Source organism: Tachypleus tridentatus, chromosome 13 (genome assembly GCF_004210375.1).
Source record: "Tachypleus tridentatus isolate NWPU-2018 chromosome 13, ASM421037v1, whole genome shotgun sequence".
Classification (NCBI taxonomy): domain Eukaryota; kingdom Metazoa; phylum Arthropoda; class Merostomata; order Xiphosura; family Limulidae; genus Tachypleus; species Tachypleus tridentatus.
This window is the reverse complement of record NC_134837.1, coordinates 215,634,279-215,655,087: the sequence shown is the minus strand read 5'-3', so window position 1 is coordinate 215,655,087 and position 20,809 is coordinate 215,634,279. Positions and strand designations below refer to the sequence as shown.

The 20,809-nt window shown below is 35.9% G+C and overlaps 1 protein-coding gene across 1 annotated transcript in view; it reads right to left on the bottom strand.

Annotated features, from left to right (window-relative positions):
• LOC143240040 (CKLF-like MARVEL transmembrane domain-containing protein 4) overlaps window positions 1–20,040 on the bottom strand; it is a 39,629-nt gene extending 19,589 nt beyond the window's left edge. Inside the window, exon 1 of the mRNA XM_076481820.1 lies at window positions 19,595–20,040. Coding sequence (XP_076337935.1) covers window positions 19,595–19,771 — 177 coding nt within the window. The 5' untranslated portion in view covers window positions 19,772–20,040. The remainder of the gene's footprint in view (window positions 1–19,594) is intronic.
• Window positions 20,041–20,809: the final 769 nt, after the last annotated feature.

Below are 20,809 nucleotides of genomic sequence, written 5' to 3'. Positions count from 1 at the left end.
CTGCTGATTGCCAGAATCAGTGGTTTTTTTCTTTTTTATTAGCCATAAACGTGGACCAATGGATCATTCAATGTTTCACTGGGTTAAGCTATCAGTGCAGTTTGGCCATAACTGTTTCCAAATTTTCTTCTTGTGCACTGTTCAAATACTGAAAGAAATACAGTACTCAAAATCAGGTACTATACCATGTATTTCTAAATCCAACCACCTGAACAACTTACCTGTCTGAAATACTTCTCAAAATGGTGCAGATCTTCCTTTGCTACACTTCTGAATATTAATAAGCAAAAAATGCTTGGTGTCATTCATAGGACCCATGATATTGGACAAGGGCCCTTTCTTGCCAGTTCTCGTTTAGTGACTGGTTAAGATATCACTTACTTTCTAGTTACAAGGTAATAGAAATATCCAAGGATCTAACTCTTGGAAGAATAATTGTTCCCTGATCCAGGATAGCAGAATGACGAGTTGCTGTTAGCAACTCATCCTAAAGCACTGTGAAACTTTAAACTTCCTCGTGATTCATGGTCACTTTGGCAGAATAACTCCTGGCTCTTGATCAAAACTGGTGTTTTGTTATTTTGGCCTGGCAATTCGGTAGAAACCAATCTATATGGTCTCAGGCTCGCAAAGTGCCGCTTCACCATTGCAGCTCTCAGTCACTTATACTTCCCTTGTGCCATGATCAATTCTCAGGGCAGTGTCCAAATTGTTGTTTCAGATAAATCAGAGATTGGATGATCATCTCGATTGTTTGGTTGCAGAGAACTTATCGTCACAGATCTTCACAATATTAGTGAAAGTCTTATGTCCAAAAGACAAATTTTTCCATACTCGATATATCTCTTATAAAATCATCTCTCTTCAACAACAAACCTTTCCTCGCGGTCGTGATCACTTCTTAAAGAAAATATCTTTTTTTTTTTTAGTATGAAGCCTGCTCTCAAACTCGTATCACACAAAAGCCCAAGCAAGAGTAATGTGTATGTTAGTAAAAATCAGAAAAATCGAAAGGAAAACCTTACAGTCAGGGCATCGAAACCTCTCCTTTCTACTTACTTGTAGCATTCTCAGGTTAAATAGATTTCCACAAAGAGTTTAGGGGTGTCTACTCTATAACCTGAATATAATCAGAAGAAAGTATGAAGTGATATTGAGTTTAGTGAAATTTACTAAACAGAGGTTTAAGGTAGAGAAGTAAAGACACTAGAAATGGTGTGTAACATAAAATTATAACAATATTTATTTATCAAAAACACAAAACACAGTATACATATTTGAGTAGGACATTAGATACGTAAATTTACCCAAATACTTCTTCCCTCATGATGTTTTCTGTCAATTAACTTGAGATTTTATGCAGTCTGTTTAAATCTATTTTTTTCTCAAAGGGAACTGGTTATTGTCATTTAACATTAGGGAAGCCAGGACCTCCAAATATCATCTGATCTAGCATGGGAGGGCACAACTGTTGCATAAATTTTTTGCATCATGGGCAGAACAAGGGATAATAAGAGAACAAGAGTAGTTAGAACAAAGTCAACTTAATGGTTTTATGACCAGGTGTTATCTAAAAATCTGCACAGACAGACAATACATGAAAATTGTGAACAATTCTGCATTGAAATAGAAAATATATGCTGTGTGTACACGTCACACTGTTAACATGAAATAAACAATACCATTGATATAATTGTTTGTTTTGTTTATTGAATTTCGTACAAAGTTAATTAATTGCTATCTGTGCTAGCCATTTCTACTTCGGAAGTGATAAACCAGAGGAAAGTATTTATTCAATACCATTAACCACCAGCTCTTGGATTACTCATTACTAATAAAAACTGGATTGACCACCACATTATGATTCCCCATGGTTGAAATAGCGAGCATGTTTGGAGACAGTATTCGAACTCGCGACATGCAGGTTGCTTGCTCTATGAACATTAAATATTTATGCTATCAAATGTAACTGCACAGACTGAAATCTAAATTAAATAGAAAAGTTGTGAACACAGAACAAACGGCAAAAGGTTGTGATCCAAAAGCATATTCTTTACGGAACGAAACTTTTTATCAGTATCAGCACCACGACAGAGGGAGGATTATGTCAGTTAAAATCCCGCATAATTAAAAATGGAGAAGGTAACTGTTCAATGAGAGAATCAAGGTCTGATAAATCACAGGTCTCTCCAGTAGACAGATATAGAGAACAAACAGTGATGGTATGACTCAAGGAAGCACAGATGGGTACGGTCTCCAAGGATCTATCGAGTGGTAAAGACAGGGAGAGCACATGCTGATCGACTAGCAGTGCCACCCATCCATGCATTTTCCCATTACACAGCCTGTCATTCCTGTACAAAGAAAACTGCCGAAAGATGACTGCATCAGCAGGTTTCGGAAATGTTTCCTGTAATGAAAAACACACAGGATGATAAGAATCAATCAGATCCTTAATGTCATCTATATATGAACAGAAACCTTGACAATTACATTGTATCAGTGTGGCCATTTTGATGTATGTGGAGAACCTTTCAGTTTACGACCACGCCAATTTTCTTTATTAGAAGGAGGTTTTTGAACTCCGTAGATTCTACACTTGATCTATTAGGCAGGTCTCTGTCAGTAGAAGTAGAGTTCAGTGACTGAGGTCGAGAACGAATAGTCGTTTGACATCTCAGGGCCAAAAAAGATGGGCCCAAACATATGCCAGAATTCAGGGCCAAAGGAAGTGGACACCAGCAATCACTAGAAGGATTGGAAGGTACAAAGATTGGAGTAGACGTTGACTCGTCTGCTCTCTTAACCATAGAGGGCAAAAGGCTCTTCACATAGTTGGAAAACGACTCTAATGGAAACACGGAAAGATTTGTCTGCACTCTCATCGAAATAACAAAATGGAGGGCAAGAGCATATGTCCGAGATGGAGCGGCAGGCAGTAACTTTCGAGCCTCGAGGTAATAAATGTTGTGAACCATTTTCAAACACTATATCTCTTTTTCCTCCATTCACCAAGGGCAATAACGAAAGTAAGAGGGGAGAAAACCACTACAATTAACGCAATGAGGGTCCATTTTACACTCGTAGGGATTATGGTGTTTGTTATCGTAACGAGCACATGTCAAAGAACCACAGCATGATGATTTGAAGTGACCAAACTGCTGACATTGTAAACATCTGAGAGAGTTAGGTATATATGGCGGTACCTTACAATTAAGGTAACCTGCCTTGATGGTGGCAGGTGGTCGTGGTGATGTAAACGTCAAAATTGAGACGCGTCACTACAGAAACTCCTTGGGTGGAGAAACCAGCGAAATTTCTCTCAACAATAGATTACAATAGATTCTTGTAACGAATCTAAAGTAGCATGGGGTGTAATCTCAATGGGTATACCCCAACAGCCTAGGAATGCAAGTGTTTTGGAGAAGATGTTTTCATCAAAATGTCCCCAGAACGTAGCTTTTTTACTGACTTAGGAAAGCTAGCAAGCCACTCTAGACCCTTCTGAATAAAAAAAGGAGGACATGTGACCTAAAGATTTGTTTGATAAAGAATGTAATATCAGAAAATGAGGTACAGGTATTAAGGAAGTCAAAGATTGCTGTTCAGAATCTTCAAGACGTCGTTTACCTATGAACTGTTTTTTTTTTACTATTTTATTTTTATTTTAGGGATCCACAATAAAGAAAGAATATTTCAGTACCCACTGACTTCACCCACCATGGAGCTCTACTAGGGGACACACTACAATGTCATACAAGGATACTGCATCAACTTCAGGGTTTCGTGAGTACTATACCCAAACATCAGCATCAGACACAACGTCCACAACACTCGTTGAGTACGTCCAACTCTAGTACTCGGTTGACCCAAGCTTAAGTGGATCAGCCGATTAGCCCTAGGGGCCACCCGTCTACAGTAATTCAAGGCCAAAATAGTGTGTCAGGGTCGCCATGAACGGCAAACACGGGAGTGGATGCTTAGATTCCAGAGGAGGTAAACTGAAAGAACAGAATCTTCTCTGGGAGAAAACATAAATGTGACGTCAGATTTGCTTTAAACATTTTCACCATCTGTGACAAAAACTATCTGTGCGTTCACCATCTGTGACAAAGAACTACCTGTACATTATAGGTGAATTACAGCAACAGAGGTTGGACTTGTAGTGACCAAAACTAATAAAGATAGGTTCAAATTGAAGGTCATCTGCTTTAATCGAATTTGGCAGAAAGATGTCAGTTTATCAGTTTCTGAGAATAGTGTACTGAAAATCATTTTACCTGCTACAGAGTCCAAAGTACTTGCCGAAATACCAGTGGATTCCCTTATCGTCTATCGGAATAGAACTCCGTTAATGACAAGACAGCAAATGAAAATAAAATACGTCCTTCATAACATAAGCCACAGAAAAGAAATATATTTTGATGACTGGACAACTTCAGGAAATTATATAAGGAAAAAAATAAATATGTTTTGTTAACCAATATTCCGATTGTATTTTGTTTTACACGTTTAATTAATGATTTAGGTGTTGTAATGTCTATATCTATGAATACTAAAGTAGTTTGTTACAAGCGTTAACTTTCCATGATTAGAATAAAAGTAAGTTTAATGTACCATTACTTTCTTCGTGTGATGGTGTTATTCAAGGGACTTCACAATTCAAAGAATGGGAAGTGTTGTAAGCACTGTTTTAGTTAGGAATGTTTGTATTGTTGTTTACTAAAGGGAGCTCTAATTTCCTGTAATGGCCACCTAGCTTAACGATTAGGATTTTCTTGAAACCTTAAACAAAAACTATTTTAACGAAATAAACTGCGAGTTCGAAGACAATGAACTAAAATTTGAACTGACTTTAGAGTCAAGACTCTATGAGTACAATATTATTATTGTTGTTTTTCACAAAGACTCGAGAAGCATCGTGATTGGAACAAAATAAGCAAAGTATAGGGAATTACTATTGAGACTTTATGTACTTATGAAGTTATGCCTATGGTATTTACGTAGGCCATGAATAAATGGTTTACTTGGGATTGATTATTGTTGTTGTTTAGAATTAATCACAAAGCTACACGGTGAGCTCTTTGTATTCTTCCCGCCACAGGTATCAAAACCGACTTTCTAGCGTTGTAATCCGTAGGTATAACGCTGTGCCACTGGGGAGCGAACTTTTAATTGAAGAAATGAAACGATTTCAATACTATTAAGTGGATGTTCTCTTTATTACTTCGTTTTGCCAAATAATTTTAAAATCTCCTACCAACAGAGGGCGTTACAACAATATGAAGAAGGAACCAAACATATTTGTGCTTATTGTCCTTAACACTTCTACTAAAAAAAACGTGTTTGTTTGTATTTCATTTACTACATCAGAAGAAAGTAGCGTTATTTCGTTTAATATAAAGTATGCATAAGACAATATCGACTTGTCTTAAATTAACCAGCTTGGCTATGAACCTCCATTGTAAGTTAAGAAATAGCTTATAAAATTCATTTATGGATAAACTATAGGTAGACAAGATTTCCTTCAAAACTGTTGATAACCAACGTCGCTGGAAAATTATATGCAATTAAAAACTAAATAGGCTCACAATTATTTGAATATGCAAATCGACTATAAAGACGGTAGTTGTAGAAAGCCTTTCTATTTTCAATATTATACCCAGAGAAAACTCCATATTAATATGCAAACGGGTATTTTATCTTAAAGTTCACTGAACAGGTGAAAAAAGTTGTAAATCAGAGAATAAATTATTTCTTTCACATAGATTTCGAAGTGTAAGTATGATGCTTTTTGGATACATTTTCAAACATGAATGTAAATCATTTTGGAGGTACACTTCGAATGGGATATTTGTTATTTGTGAGATATATTTCAATTTAAAAAGGCACATCTTTAGGTACATTTCGAAACATAATAATCATTTTGAGGTATACTTCAGAGCTTGGCTATGTACGTTCCTTTTGAAGTACCTTTGAAAAAAACCACATCTATCTAGGAGTACACGCCTTTTGAAGAAAATTACGAATAATGGCTATACCTCTTTTGAGCCACATTTAGAATGATAATTATGAATATCTTAGTACAATATTTTAAGTACATAGGTCCATTGAAGTCACTTATTCAGTTAGACCAAGTATAATAAAAGAGTGGATAGGTGGATTGACATAAGAAATTTGAAGATTTTATGAAAGGGATATTCAACAAGTGGCAATATATTTATTTTGAATGCTTTAATATATATAAAGGAACGTACTGTGTATATGCATATGTATATATATCTGTTTCTTACACGTTTCCACATTTTTTTTTATCAAGCAGTACCAAACCTGATAAAATGATACAGAACGACTTGAGAAAGATTTTCACGTGAGGGTTAGACCTCCATCTAATTTCATATTAATATAATTCTTGAAAACAGTTTGTCTCTTTTTTACATTATTGGTGCCTTTATGTATTTTTATTGCAATTTTAATGATTATTATGTTAATCAAAAATATAAACACATTTTCTATTATTTGTTACAAAAATTTTATATTTCATCTATCGAACAGATATTTCAACTAGTAGGAAATGAGATGTTTTTGTTTTGATTTTTTGAATTTCGAATAAAGCTACACTTGGCTATCTGCGCTAGCCGTCCCTAATTTAGCGGTGTAAAAGTAGAGGGAAGGCAGCTAGTCATCACTACCCACCGCCAACTCTTGGGCTACTCTTTTACCATCGAACAGTGGGATTGACCATCACATTATGACGCCCACACGGCTAAAAGGGCGAGCATGTTTGGTGCCACGGGGATTGAAACCCGCGACTCTCGGATTACGAGTCGAACGCCTTAACCCACCTGGCCATGCTCAGCCTGAAGCGCAGTAGAACAGTCTACTTTGAGATAAAGAAAAGACTTAATGTTTAAGAGAAAGAACATAAAAGAAAATATATTAGATTGTCGATTAGATTAAAAAGCGAAAATATTCGTAAAGAACAGAAAAAATGGAGAAGTCATGAAGATTGTTTGGTTTATTTTGAATTTCGTGTAAGGCTGCACTAGGACTGTCTGCGCAAGCCGTCCTTAATTTAGCAGTGTAACACTAGAGGAAAAGCAACTGGTCATCAACAGATACCACCAGTTTTGGGCTTCTCTTTTATCAACGGATAGTGAGATTGACTGTAAATTATAACACCCCCACGGTTGAAAGAATGAGCAGATTTGGTAGATTGGTGATTCCAACTCGCGACCCGCAGATTGCGAATCGAGCGTCCTAACTACCTGGCTAAGAAGATCCAAAATATGTCAGGTGTTAGAAAAAGGATGTAAAAAGGAACATATTTGTGAGTGTGTGGAGCCGAGAGAAAATAAAAAAAGAATATCAGTGGATTAGAAATGAAATAAATCAATAGGGAAATGGATGGATTTGAAGGATGATGAAAGGGAAAATAAAGAAATGTGTGGGTATATTGAAGAATGTTAAAATTAAACAAGAATCCAAATAAGTAATAAATAAGAATGTGTAAGAAGTGATATTTAATTAGATGTACATTTTATGTAAAGAATTTATTATGAAGAATGTATTCTAGAATATACTACATCCTCTTTATAGAGATTGGTCTCTAAGGAAAATAAATGTAATTCATTATTTAATTTTGTTTGCAGTTAAGTACAACGCTACGCAATGAGCCATCTGTGCTGTGTCCACTACAGGTATCGAAGCCCGTTTTATAGTGTTATAAGTCCGCAGACGTACTGCTGAGTCACTGGAGTATTATTTAGTTAGTCATCTAAACTAATTGTAGAAGCTATGAAATATCAACTTTAGTAAAAATTGGTATTTTATCTCTAGAATCACAATAAGCATATATATCATTATTTTTACAATTTTGTGACATATCTAAAAAGAATTTCTACGATGCAACCATACACTACCTCTGGTAAGTAATAAAATATAGATATATCACTATAAGGCAATTATAGCTAAACAGAAAAAAACTCATTAACATTATCTTATAGCGACGTAAAAACAAATGGACACACCTGTAATGGTAAAGCAAACACGCTATACTTAATATTTAATGTAGCTGTTAATATAATGACTTTTAATATGCAGGAACCTGTTACAGAGAGCTTAGATATCAATGATTAAAACGAATAAGGTCATTTCATTCTTAGTAAGTCCACGTCGTTGTGATACTATACAAAGTAGAATTCGTTTTATTAAGCATGAGTTGCCATGAGAATGACTCTATGAACGTATGCTATCACGAACACAGTTCCAGCGGGTTTTAATATTTTCTTGAAAAACAAACCAGCTGTGTTGACATTTATAGATATACCGGTATTTAATTTCAGTTTCGTAGCGCTACTTGTTTAAATCCACTCGTTCACTTTGGCGGGCCTGGCATGGCCTAGCGCGTTAAGGCGTGCGCTTCGTAATCTGAGGGTCGCGGGTTCGCGCCCGAGTCGTGCCAAACATGCTCGCTCTCCCAGCCGTGGAGGCGTTATAATGTTACAGTCAATCCCGCTATTCGTTGGTAAAAGAGTAGCCCAAGAGTTGGCGGTGGGTGGTGATGACTAGCTGCCTTCCCTTTAGTCTTACACTGCTAAATTAGGGACGGCTAGCACAGATAGCCCTCGAGTAGCTTTGTGCGAAATTCCAAAAACAACAACAACACCAACACTTTGGCTGTTTGTGAACTATAATAGAGACCACTTGCTACGCTACGCACATAGTTTTCACTATTTTTCCTGTCAAACTTGGCTTTCTATCAACTGTCACGTAAGAATACACAACTGGTACGTAAAAGCAATGTATACTCTTCTGATTGGCTCTCTTCATTCCCTAACTTGCATTGTTTTCTGTGTTCTGCTGCCAACATAGAAGACAGTTTTTAACAGACTTTTCTAGTGTTTAATCAAGTCGTCTAAAAACAACAACAAACAAACATAAAACAGTAATGTTCTTTGTTGAAAGACACTTGGCTATTTCCGTGTATATTGTTACGCCGAAACAAAGAAGTTCTTTTCAAGATTCATTTCTTATACATAGAGAATTAAAATACTGGGTAGTGGTTGTGAAGGGCACGGCTACCTGTACCTAGAATTCAGATCCCATAATCATGATATTATCACTGATATAAATCTGTTGCCAAGACGTGCGTGTCACTCACTGTTTCGTACTTGGAACGTGACAACGACGAGCTGGTCACTGTAGTAACGTTTCCAAGACAACCAACATGACCTGCTCTGTTACTGAAGCATATAAAGTCCCTAATTATATGCAAACACGCTAATAATTTATTTTCTCCTGTCCTTGTGTGGTGCAGTTTTTCTTTATGTATTAGGCTCCAGATAAACTACTTATTATAATGGATTTCTTTTACATTTTTCCCGTTACTTTCTTTGCTTGTTTAGCCTTTAGTAGCAACAAAATATTCCGAAATAATACTACAGGTTTTCTATACATTGATTCAAGATTTGAATTGGTGATTACAGCAAATTTCTGTTGTGGAGCGATTAGAATCAGCAAAGTGACTTAGAGAAAGAAATATGTTGTCAAAGAAATCACGAAACTTCTCTAAAAAGTGTTTGAAGAGTAAGGAATACACGTAACTGTAAGTGATGGCAGAGCGGTATGTTTGTGGACTCTCACTGGTAAAAACCGGGTTTCGATATCCCTGGTGGGCAGAGCATAGATAGTCCATTGTGTTTGTTTGTTTATTTTGGAATTTTGCACAAAGCTACTCGAGGGCTATCTGTGCTAGCCGTCCCTAATTTAGCAGTGTAAGACTAGAGGGAAGGCAGCTAGTCATCACCACCCACCGCCAACTCTTGGGCTACTCTTTTACCAACGAATAGTGGGATTGACCGTCACATTATACGCCTCCACGGCTGGGAGGGCAAGCATGTTTAGCGCGACTCGGGCGCGAACCCGCGACCCTCGGATTACGAGTCGCACGCCTTACGCGCTTGGCCATGCCAGGCCAGTCCATTGTGTAGCTTTGCGCTTAATTCTAAATAAACCTATAAAATATTTGCTATATGTCAAAGCGTTGATTATAAATACTAGACGTCGAAACCGTAAAATAATGTCTAGAATATTAAAATGACATCACTTAAGTCCCTCTATGCTACTAATGTCAACAACTTTCCTTCCTTAGTTGCTTTGCCGTGAATACACACAGATAAAAACAAAGATTTAATGTTTCAGTTTAGCCTTTTTTTTAAACACTCATGAAGATATCGTTATCCATATTTTTTTTTATCGTTTACTGTGTAACACAGGTCCCCCGCTGGAACAGCTGTAAGTCTATGGATTTACAACCCTAAAATCAGCGGTTCGATTCCCCTCGATGGACTCAGCAGATAGCCCACTGTGGCTTTGCTATAGGAAAAACACTGTAATACAGCTTAAGCCTAAAATAATAAACTCTCTTGTACGAGGTAAAGTTTTTCAGGTTAACATTCATGTGACAAAAAGAATAGCAGAAAAATCCAACAACAAGATTGTGTATTGACAGAATAGCAGAAAAATCTAACAACAAGATTGTGTATTGACAGAATAGCAGAAAAATCTAACAACAAGATTATGTATTGACAGAGTTGCAGAAAAATCCAACAACAGGATAGTGTATTGACAGAATTGCAGAAAAATCCAACAACAGGATTGTGTATTGACACAATAGCAGAAAAATTCAACAGGATTTTGTATTGACAGAATAGCAGAAAAATCCAACAACAGGATTCTGTATCGACATAATAGCAAAATAATCCAACAACAGGATTGTGTATTGACAGAATAGCAGAAAACTCCAACAACAGGTTTGTGTATTGACAGAATAGCAGAAAAATCCAACAACAGGATTGTGTATTGACACAATAGCAGAAAAATCCAACAACAGGATTGTGTATTGACACAATAGCAGAAAAATCAAACAACAGGATTGTGTATTGACACAATAGCAGAAAAATCAAACAACAGGATTGTGTATTGACACAATAGCAGAAAAATCAAACAACAGGATTGTGTATTGACAGAATTGCAGAAAAATCCAACAACAGGATTTTGTATTGACAGAATAGCAGAAAAATCCAACAGGATTGTGTATTGACAGAATAGCAGAAAAATCCAACAGGATTGTGTATTGACAGAATTGCAGAAAAATCCAACAACAGGATTGTGTATTGACAGAATAGCAGAAAACTCCAACAACAGGATTGTGTATTGACAGCGTTACCACAAGTTTTACGAAAAATGTTAGAAACATTATATATATATAAATAACGATAAACAAAAGCATTAAATCTATATTTTTATCTATGTATATTCATAGTAATACTATTAAGGCTATTCGCCGTCATCTCAAATTTTAGACTGCAGCTTGTGTTTGACTGTAACAGAGGACAAGATTATAATAGATTATCCGTACTGTTTTCTCCACGGATATCAAAACCTGGTTTTTAGCGTTATAAATCAACAGGCATTTCATTGTGCCACTTAGGAGTACGTTGGTTACTAGTGAGCTTGTAACAAACTAAAGAATAAAAAATAGTCAATATTGTGAAATATGTGAAACTTGAGCAGTAATGAAAGTTATCGCTAATTTTAGGGTTAATAAAAAGTAAGAGTACATGCATATATAATCAACGAGTTCTCCCCCTTTATTTTTATAGAAATGGATCATGTGAACGAATCAAGTTAACATCAGTCGTTACCTTATATACAGTTTTAAACTCTCTCCATAAAGTGGTCGTCACAGCAGAACATAACCAACGCCTTTTTAGAATCCCACAAATCACTTTTTTAAAGTGAAGAGTTCACAAGAGTTCAGAGCCCTCTGTGGAAAACTTAAATAATCAGGGCGTCATGGGAACCATTGGGGTTTAACGGCCTAGTAGGAAGTAAGAGGATGGTATTTGAAATGGTTTTAAGATGAGGTAGTTAAGAAATTACACACCATGCAATACTTTGTGCTAGCAGAACGAACAGATAAGAATTATTCAGTTGTTCTTTGTACTAGTATCTGTTGACAACAAGAAAAGACAAGTTAGACTCCTGTTAAGATACTTTTGTTTATTTTTTCATATGTTGATTGGCTTATGAAATGAGGTGCTGTTGTCACTAGACTTTTATTGGTTTTGAATTTCGCATAAAGTTACATAAAGATTACCGACGATAGCTGTCCCTAATTTAGCAGCGATAGATTACAGAGAAATCAGCTAGTCAACAACAACACCGCCAACTCGTGGGCTACTTTTAAACAGTAAATAATGGGATTAACCATAACTTATAATACTCTCACGGCTGAAAAGGCGTGCACTTTTGGTGGGACAGGGGTTCAAACTCAATACCCTCAGATTGCGAGTCGAACGCCCTAACCACCAGACCATACGAGGCCCCAAGAAGTAGGAAAGATAGATATTTCATAAGAGCTTGAAAGAGGAATCGAAAGCTTCCAGAAATATTAAGGGTGGGTTTAAGTTTTCATATATCCACGTAAATGCGTGTTCAAGTACAATCTTGTAGGACCAGAGAAATGTTTGTTTTTCTCAAATGTTACTTTAAAAGCGCTCTTTTAAATAAAATAAGTTTATAATCAGTTTATTCCTTAAACGGAAAAACGTGCATCATGTATAAACATTCAATTTGTAAATTTTATCGGAAAAACACAACATACATATAACTTTTACATGAATGAGTTTTGTACTGAACAAGATGGTTATCAAAATGATTAATTTTCTAAAGTTTATTTCTAAAATTAATGTTACTTAATTACTTTTATATAGTACAAAAATAGTTTACCGACATACGAGTATACGTTATTGTAGGCCCAGATGTGGCCTAGTAGTTAGTGTGTTCAGGTGGTGAACTCGAGAGTTTATGATTTTCAATCCTTTGCTGCATGAAACGCGCTGTCAACGTTTGGACAATAGGTGTCTCTCAAAACTGCGTTCAAATTCTACCATTTGGTTAAACAAGAATAGTATAAGAGTAGACGGAGAGTGTTGTTAACGAGTTGTCTTTCACCGTGTCTATGAGTTTAAAATTAGGGACTGCTGTGCGCAGATTTATGTAAGTTGATTAAAACGTAAGTTCTCTTTTAGGCACAATGAAAGGTAATACCTTTAATATTAAGATACAGTCGACTAGTTTCGGTAACATCAGGGTTAAGTGTCTACAACGTATATTCAGCTTTAACCATTAATGGGTAAGTTTATTTCATTTAAAAAAAAATCAACCTACCCATTAAGTTGTAAATGAATATAGGCTAAGCTAACAACCTAGACACTAGTCCTGACGATGGAAACTGTATTACAGAATCTAATCGGCTGTACCTCATAATAAATAATTTATACTTCATCGTGCCAAAAATTATCATTTTTTTATTTACCGTTAGAATGACCTCAAACACCTCAAGCAAACAAACAATATTATAACCAGTATCAAATACTCTTAACCACGTCATGTAACAGTCTTGGGTGAATTACAATTGACATGGAAAGAGTCCAACAAGACAGTAGTAGATAGGAGGGACGGGGAAATAGTAATCCTCTTAATGAACATTAGTTTGGGAAAAACGAGGTATAGTAAACCTACAGCAGCAAAGGAACTCGTGTACATCTGCAATGTAAAGGGAGAAAGAAACCTATTTCCTTCATACACAGTGAACTGGCTGTGTGATAGAATATTATAAATCTGCACTGGACAGTGGGCTGGCTTAGTGAGAATATTACAAGTATGAGGCAAAACATTACTGCTTAATAAAAAAGCGAGATGGAAGTGGTCAAATCGCTTGATTCGGCTAATAATCACGTAGCAGGTTAAGCTGACGAATATACTTGGACAAGAAAGTCCTTACATCAGTGGTTTTTACACTTTGTCTATCGAAAGCTTGGTGTGTATAGAATCCCAGTTTTCATCATTATACTTTTCCATTACTTAACTTTAGAACACTACTTTTACAATATTTTACGATTGAAAATTCTGGTTCTGTTTTGTTTACCATTGAGGGGATACATAGAGATTTATTGTGTGTGGAAGATTGTTATAAAGATGCAGCGGACAGTAAGCTAGTTGAGTGTGGGAGAATGCAATAAAGATGCAGCGGACAGTAAACTAGTTGAGTGTAAGAGAATGTAATAAAGATGCAGAGTACAGTAGGCTAGTTGAGAGTGGGAATATTGTAAAGATGTCGTAAACAGTGGGCTGGTTGAACTAAGGAATGTCATAAAGATGCAGTGGACAGTAGGCTGATTTAACTTAGGGATATTATAAAGTGCAGTGGACAGTGGGCTGTCTGTGTGGGGAAATTGTTATAAAGATGCAGCGGACAGTAGGCTGGTTGAGTATGGGAATATTATAAAAATGCAGTAAATATTGGGCTGGTTGAATGTGGAATATTATAAAGATTCAGTGAACAGTGAGGGTGGGGATACTATAAAGATCCAGTGGACAGTATGCTGGTTGTGTGGGAGAATGTTATAAAGATGCAGCGTACAGTGGGCTGGTTGAGTGTGGGAATATTATAAAGATGCATTAGACATGGTAGAGGTGGGCTAGTAAGTATAAAGATTTAAATCGACATTAAAATGACCACATCAGCGTATCTGTCTGTACGTGGTTTGGCATTTTCAACTGAAATAAGTTGTTGCAAAATATTAAAAGAACAGTAAGAAACTCCGAGCTTTAATATAATTCACGAGAAATAACATATGCGTTAATCGTAATATAAGGAAAGACAATAGTTCAACCGTTACATATTGTTTGTTACTAAAGATAATTCTCAAATTTCATTTAGTTTTTTTTGAGTACGAAATTATAATTAGGTTTCTGTGACTGACTCTCTTGTACATGGGAAGAAACGTTTTAAATACTTTAGAAGTGGCGACAAAAAACAAACAACGCCACTAATGGTTTGTCAATAGTCTGAAGATTCGTTATTTACTTTTATTACCAACATGTTAGGAGTCCTGACTTTTTAAAATAATTTGTTCTTAAACAAACATAAACAATAAACCAACCAATAACTGGAAAAGACTCAATTCACGAGTGAGCACAAACACAGAAACGTGACACGATGCCAAAAGTGGTTGTAAATATAAAAATGAATTGTGTTTCGTGTCATTCACATAAAATATTACAGAATTTTTTAAAACGTTTGATTTCACAAACTGACTAAAAACACTAAATAAATTTACTAACGGTTATGGTACCAAAGAAAATAATTTTTTCGCTAAATTTTGCCTTATTAAGTTGTCTATTTTGTAATTTGTGTTCTGAAGGAAAATAATAAAATATTGCAAGATTATGGAATATTTTGTTTAGAAAAGGAATGTTCCTTACAACTCAAACTTTTTAAACTTGTACACTTGTACTTGGTTTTGAAATAACTTGATAGAAAATAGAGAAAGAATTTATCAGAAAAACTCGTTAAGCATTATTGCAGTAAAACGTGTATAATGCGTTAGAGGGTGTTGTTCTCCGATACGCGGGAAACTACCATTATTTTATTGTGCAATTTGTTGTAATGACGGAGCCACAGGTAGTTTGTATACGAAACATCCGGGGCACGGCGCTGTTAAGGTATAACCTTGCAGCCGAAGTGGAAGGTGTATAAACTTCACAGATTGGACCCGGCCAGTGGGCCTCGTGAACACGCATACCATGCAAGCTACCCTAAGGCTCAAAACAAAAACAAGAGAACGTAACGTCCGTGTTTGACTTTTGCGCAAATGAAGTTCGAAGAGTCCAAGAAACTCGTTTAGCTTCTTTGGATGTGTACATGCACGTGAACTAGACTGCCTTACGTGAAACAAACAGATGTACACAAGTTCATCCTAAATCTAGGTGCACTACATGAGCAACCTGACCTCTGTTTCACTGCTTTCTGTCACGCTAATATCAAATAAGTAAAACAGTAATTTACACGACAGAAAAATTGCAGGTAGATTCGGCTTTACCAAGTCAAAATAAACCAGCTATAAGACATTTACAATGTTAGCTTACAGTTTTTCTCCCATATTCTTACCGTATTACGTAAGTCAAAAATATAAAAAAAGTTTTCTCCATTCTGAGTAGTAAAAACTGAAACAAAAATTTAAATTTTATTATCATATCTACTGATTCAATACTTATGTCAAGAAAATCGATTTTTTCACTGACATTGCTGTGAATAACTCCTCAAACGCAAGATTTATTTTTAGATACATACAGTCCCCAATAGTTTAGCGGTAATATAACAGTTAAATTTGGAGTTCGATATTTGTGGCGGACATGACGCAGATAGCTGATTGTGTAATTTTGCGTTAAGCGCGCGATCGCACACACACGTATAAACAATACTACGTGACGAATTATTCCTGTATTTATTTACAACATTTGGAAAGTAATATGCAATACTTATGATCTTTTAATTACAAAATTACTGAGTTTATTGCGCGTCATTATTTAATAGAATATACAACGCTTTTCGATGCTAAAAAAAAATGTATAACATGTTCCATAAATCTGTATGCATATAGCGGTGAAAGGATTCAAGTTCTATTTTAATTTGACAGTGTATCAGCTACCATTCTTAAGCCATGCCCCCCGCTAGCACAGCGGATTGTCTACGTACTCGCATCGCTAGAAACCGAGTTTCGATACAAGTGGTGGACAGAGCACAGATGCCCCATTGTGTAGCTTTGTGCTTAATTCCACATAACTAATGAATCTTACGTCGTGGTTATGTGCAATAATAATAAAAAGCGCGCCTCTCCGCTCGTGGATGACCAAGTGCCTTTCCAGATCTGACACTGGAAATGTAATGTTCCCAGTCGATTACTGCGTTAATAGTACATTATCTGATACTGTTCAGTCTGTATACTATAGAATAAAGTTGTTAATTTAGTATTTTGTTTGTTTACTGGTATATTGTCATCAGGAAGTTGCTACCGTTGATTGTGTGAAGTCATGTGGTAACAAGTATTTGATATTTTTATTGTGTACTGTTATCACTAAAATAACCCGATAATGTTGAATATCCATTGTTATTCGAATATTACATGTCTATTGTGTTTCTATCAAGTGAACAATACGGGAGATAAGCCCTTGTCGTCTGTATAATATCAAATAATTAATAGATATCTGATTATGTTCTTTATTTTCTGTTTTGTGTTTTAGTGACGTTAAAATTTCTGGTATAAAATTAATTTTTTGTAACCCTAAACACAGGTAACGACACTACAGAGTGAAAGTACAAACATGAAACTTACTGCAACAACAAAAACATCTTATTAAAAAACGTTACAAGGTATTTGTACAAATATGTAACATTATTTTTTATGTCAAGAAATGTTAACTCAAAGCGTAGAATGGTTATACAGATACAAAACTCTTATAACAAGAGATACTATTAAGTAACATTTACAGAACAGTTGTAGAAACACGAAATGATTTTATAATGTGAAAACTTTTCAAGTAACGTTTACAAAATATTTGTAGAGACACGAAACGTTCTCAAAGCAAGATATTTTATCAAGAAACGTTACAGTACAAAAACAACAAACTCCCTGTAAGAATAAGCCTTACCAAAAAGTAAACGATACGGAATAACCAAGATAAGAGGAAACTTTGTTAAAAGTAAATATATATATATATATATTACAAGGAACAAAATGAAAGATTGTAATTAACATGGTAATCTCATTTATCGATACATACATAGTATTAAGTACAGATGTACTATGATTATGCACACCAAAAACAATGATAAATAGTACTTAGTATAGATGTACTATATTTATACATATAAAACCAACGATACATAGTGCTAAGTATAGTCATACTGTGTTTGTGCAATAACATATCTCCGAAACAATGATAAATTACGTTTAGTTTGTTTTGAATTTCGCGCAAAGCTACACGAGGACTACCTGTCCCTAATTCAGCAGTGAAAGGCATATTTCATTATCACCCACCACCATCTCTTGGGTTACTCTTTTATCAAGTGGGATAAGTGGGATTTACCGGCACAGAATAATGCCTTCACTGCTGAAAGGAAGAGCACGTCTGGAGGGATGAGGATTCGAATCCACGACCCACATATTGCGAATACCCTAACCCCCAAACCACAGTATTAAGTACAGATGCACCAATTTTATAGATGTTATAAAACGATTAACATTGTCAACAGCCGCATGAGAAGTTTCACATAAAACTATGTTTCATTCTGTACATCATATAAAGACACAGCTAATACAATGTTGTACGTTGCAAGATATACACTTTTCAGTTCCAAACTTTTAATTTCTCGCGAGTTTTCTATCGAAGCATGAAAAATAAAATATACACATTAGGAAATAATTGCTTGACTTGAAAGATAATTGTTGTAAACAAGGTAATAACGGCCACGCCCCATCACCTATGACGTCAGAGCAAGTAGGAAGAAGAACGCCTGTGATAACGAATAACATCCATGTTATAGATTAACACCCATTTAGGGAAATAGAACATCTAGGGTTTGACCAAGCTTTTTCCTTCATTATTTCCATAGGACTTTTCTTTAAATGAGTTAACATAGGCCTGATAAAATACAACGTGCTGTACTCTTATTGCCTGCTCTCTTTTAAATCTTGGTTAGAGTCTCAACATATATTACTTTACCCTAGTGACAAGACGTTGTGCTATTGAAACGTATGATAAATTATGTAAAGCTCCAAGAATACAATCAATCTCGGCAGGGTTTCTGTGGTACAAATGAAAGTTCTATTTTAGTTGGTGAATAACTGAAAACTAGGACAAACTCAGTTATATAATAAAACAATGACTAATTTGGAAAATACTTTTATTTAAGTTTAAGAAGAGTAGCTAAGAGTTAGTTTATGTACAAACGTCAGAAACTTAAACTGTAAAAAAATTTCAAAACTTAAGTTTTATTTAGTCAGTGTACCTAAAAAGGCTTCTCTTTCTTTCTTTGTTGTCGAGCGCAAAACTAGTCAATGGACTGGCTACTTACTACCAGGGATATTGAAATACGGTTTTTAGCTTCATACGTCTCCAAACTTGCTAGCCGTCCCTAATTTATCAGTGTAAGACTAGAGGAAAGGCAGTTAGTCATCACCACCCATCGCCAACTTTTGGGATACTCTTTCACCAACGAATAGTGGGATTGACCATTACTTTATAACGCCCACACGGCTGAAAGGGCGAGCATGTTTGTTGGGACAACGATTCCAATTCCTGACCCTCTAATTAGGGCCTTAACCACCTGGCCACGCCGAGCCCTACTCAGTAGGAGAGTGATTGAATTCAAAGTTAATAATATAAAATCGTTTATATCTGTTGTATAACACAGCGATAATACACGTTAACTAATTTTTCTTTACTCTTCTCTACCGCTGATCCACTTGGGGGGTTTCTATTCAAAATGAACAAGTAGTGAAATACCATGTGCTCAGGTGTATTTATACATTAAATCTGAATAACTAAATAATCAATTTTTGGTGAATTATTATATATATATATTTTTTTCTCATATCAGCACTAGTGAGAAAAAGTGCTGGAAATATACGAATTTCAATAAAGAAGAAGGACTGAAACACCAGCTGATGACACCACTTACCACTTGGACAAGCTTCAATATCCCTGGAACAGTTCTGAAATATCCTGGGTTTAGCTTAAGCCCTTCTCCTACACCTGTTGACTCGGTCTTAACAGTGGCTGTCACAGCAGCTGAATGTGTGGTGCTTTGGGTCTCCTTTTGTTGAACCTGGGGCAGAACATTTACTTCTCCAGCCATTTGCCCAAATTTTGCTTTCACTGAAAATTAATGGGAATAAAAACACAACAACAAACCCGGAGTGGTTCTTATTTTTCTTTAACCTGAGTTTTATTCAGGATCTTTGGTGAATTGTAGCTTGTTTTACCGCCTCCACCACTACTTAGTACGCCCGAGTACTTGAGTGTCAATTGGGCTACTTCACACTTTGCCGCTAGACGTGCACACGAAAACCGGTTTACACGCTAGGAGCGTTGCGTTGTACCTCACTGAACTCCCGCCAATAGCAGAAAACTTCGAGTTCTAATTCACCGTGAAGAACGGACATCTCAGTGATGTCACAGAACATAAGGGTACAAGAACCCCGAGGGTTGTTAGTCCTGTTTACCGATAGGATTATAAAAGAGAGAAAGAAACTACTTGTGTTAAAATATTGAAATAACTTACAGATTCTGAGGGTTCTGTTTTTGGCATTTTACTGGAATTATTTTTATGTGTTTACTTTTTGTTTTGTTAATGCAAATCGGCGAGGCGGAGGGATTTGTTGATAAGTAATGTTCCGTGGAGGGGAAGGCGTTTGTTTACCTCCGGCAGTAGTACTTTCTGATACTTACTCGAAGCGTACGTAACTTTTCATATCACCACTTTTACAGATCTCGAGTCTCAGTAGGTTTTAACAAACGAAAACATGTCTTTCCTAGTGATATAAACAACAAACCTTTACAACTCCATTCGAGATTTTAAGTTTGTTGAATTAAGTGCGAAGCTGCTCGAGGACTTTGTCCACAGCAGCGATATACTAGAGGTAAGAGATACTTGTCAATATCACCCACCGCCAACACTTGGGCTACATTTTTATCAACGAAGAGGAAGATTGGTTGTCACACTATAACACTCCTACACCTGAAAGGACAAGCAGGTATAATGCCAGGATTCAAACATATTACTCCATATATTGCAAACCAAGAGCATCAACTATCAAATCGCGGTTTTAAGTGATAGATATAGCATTTACACAGTGCAATCGAACGTCAGCAGACAAATATAATAAATTAAACG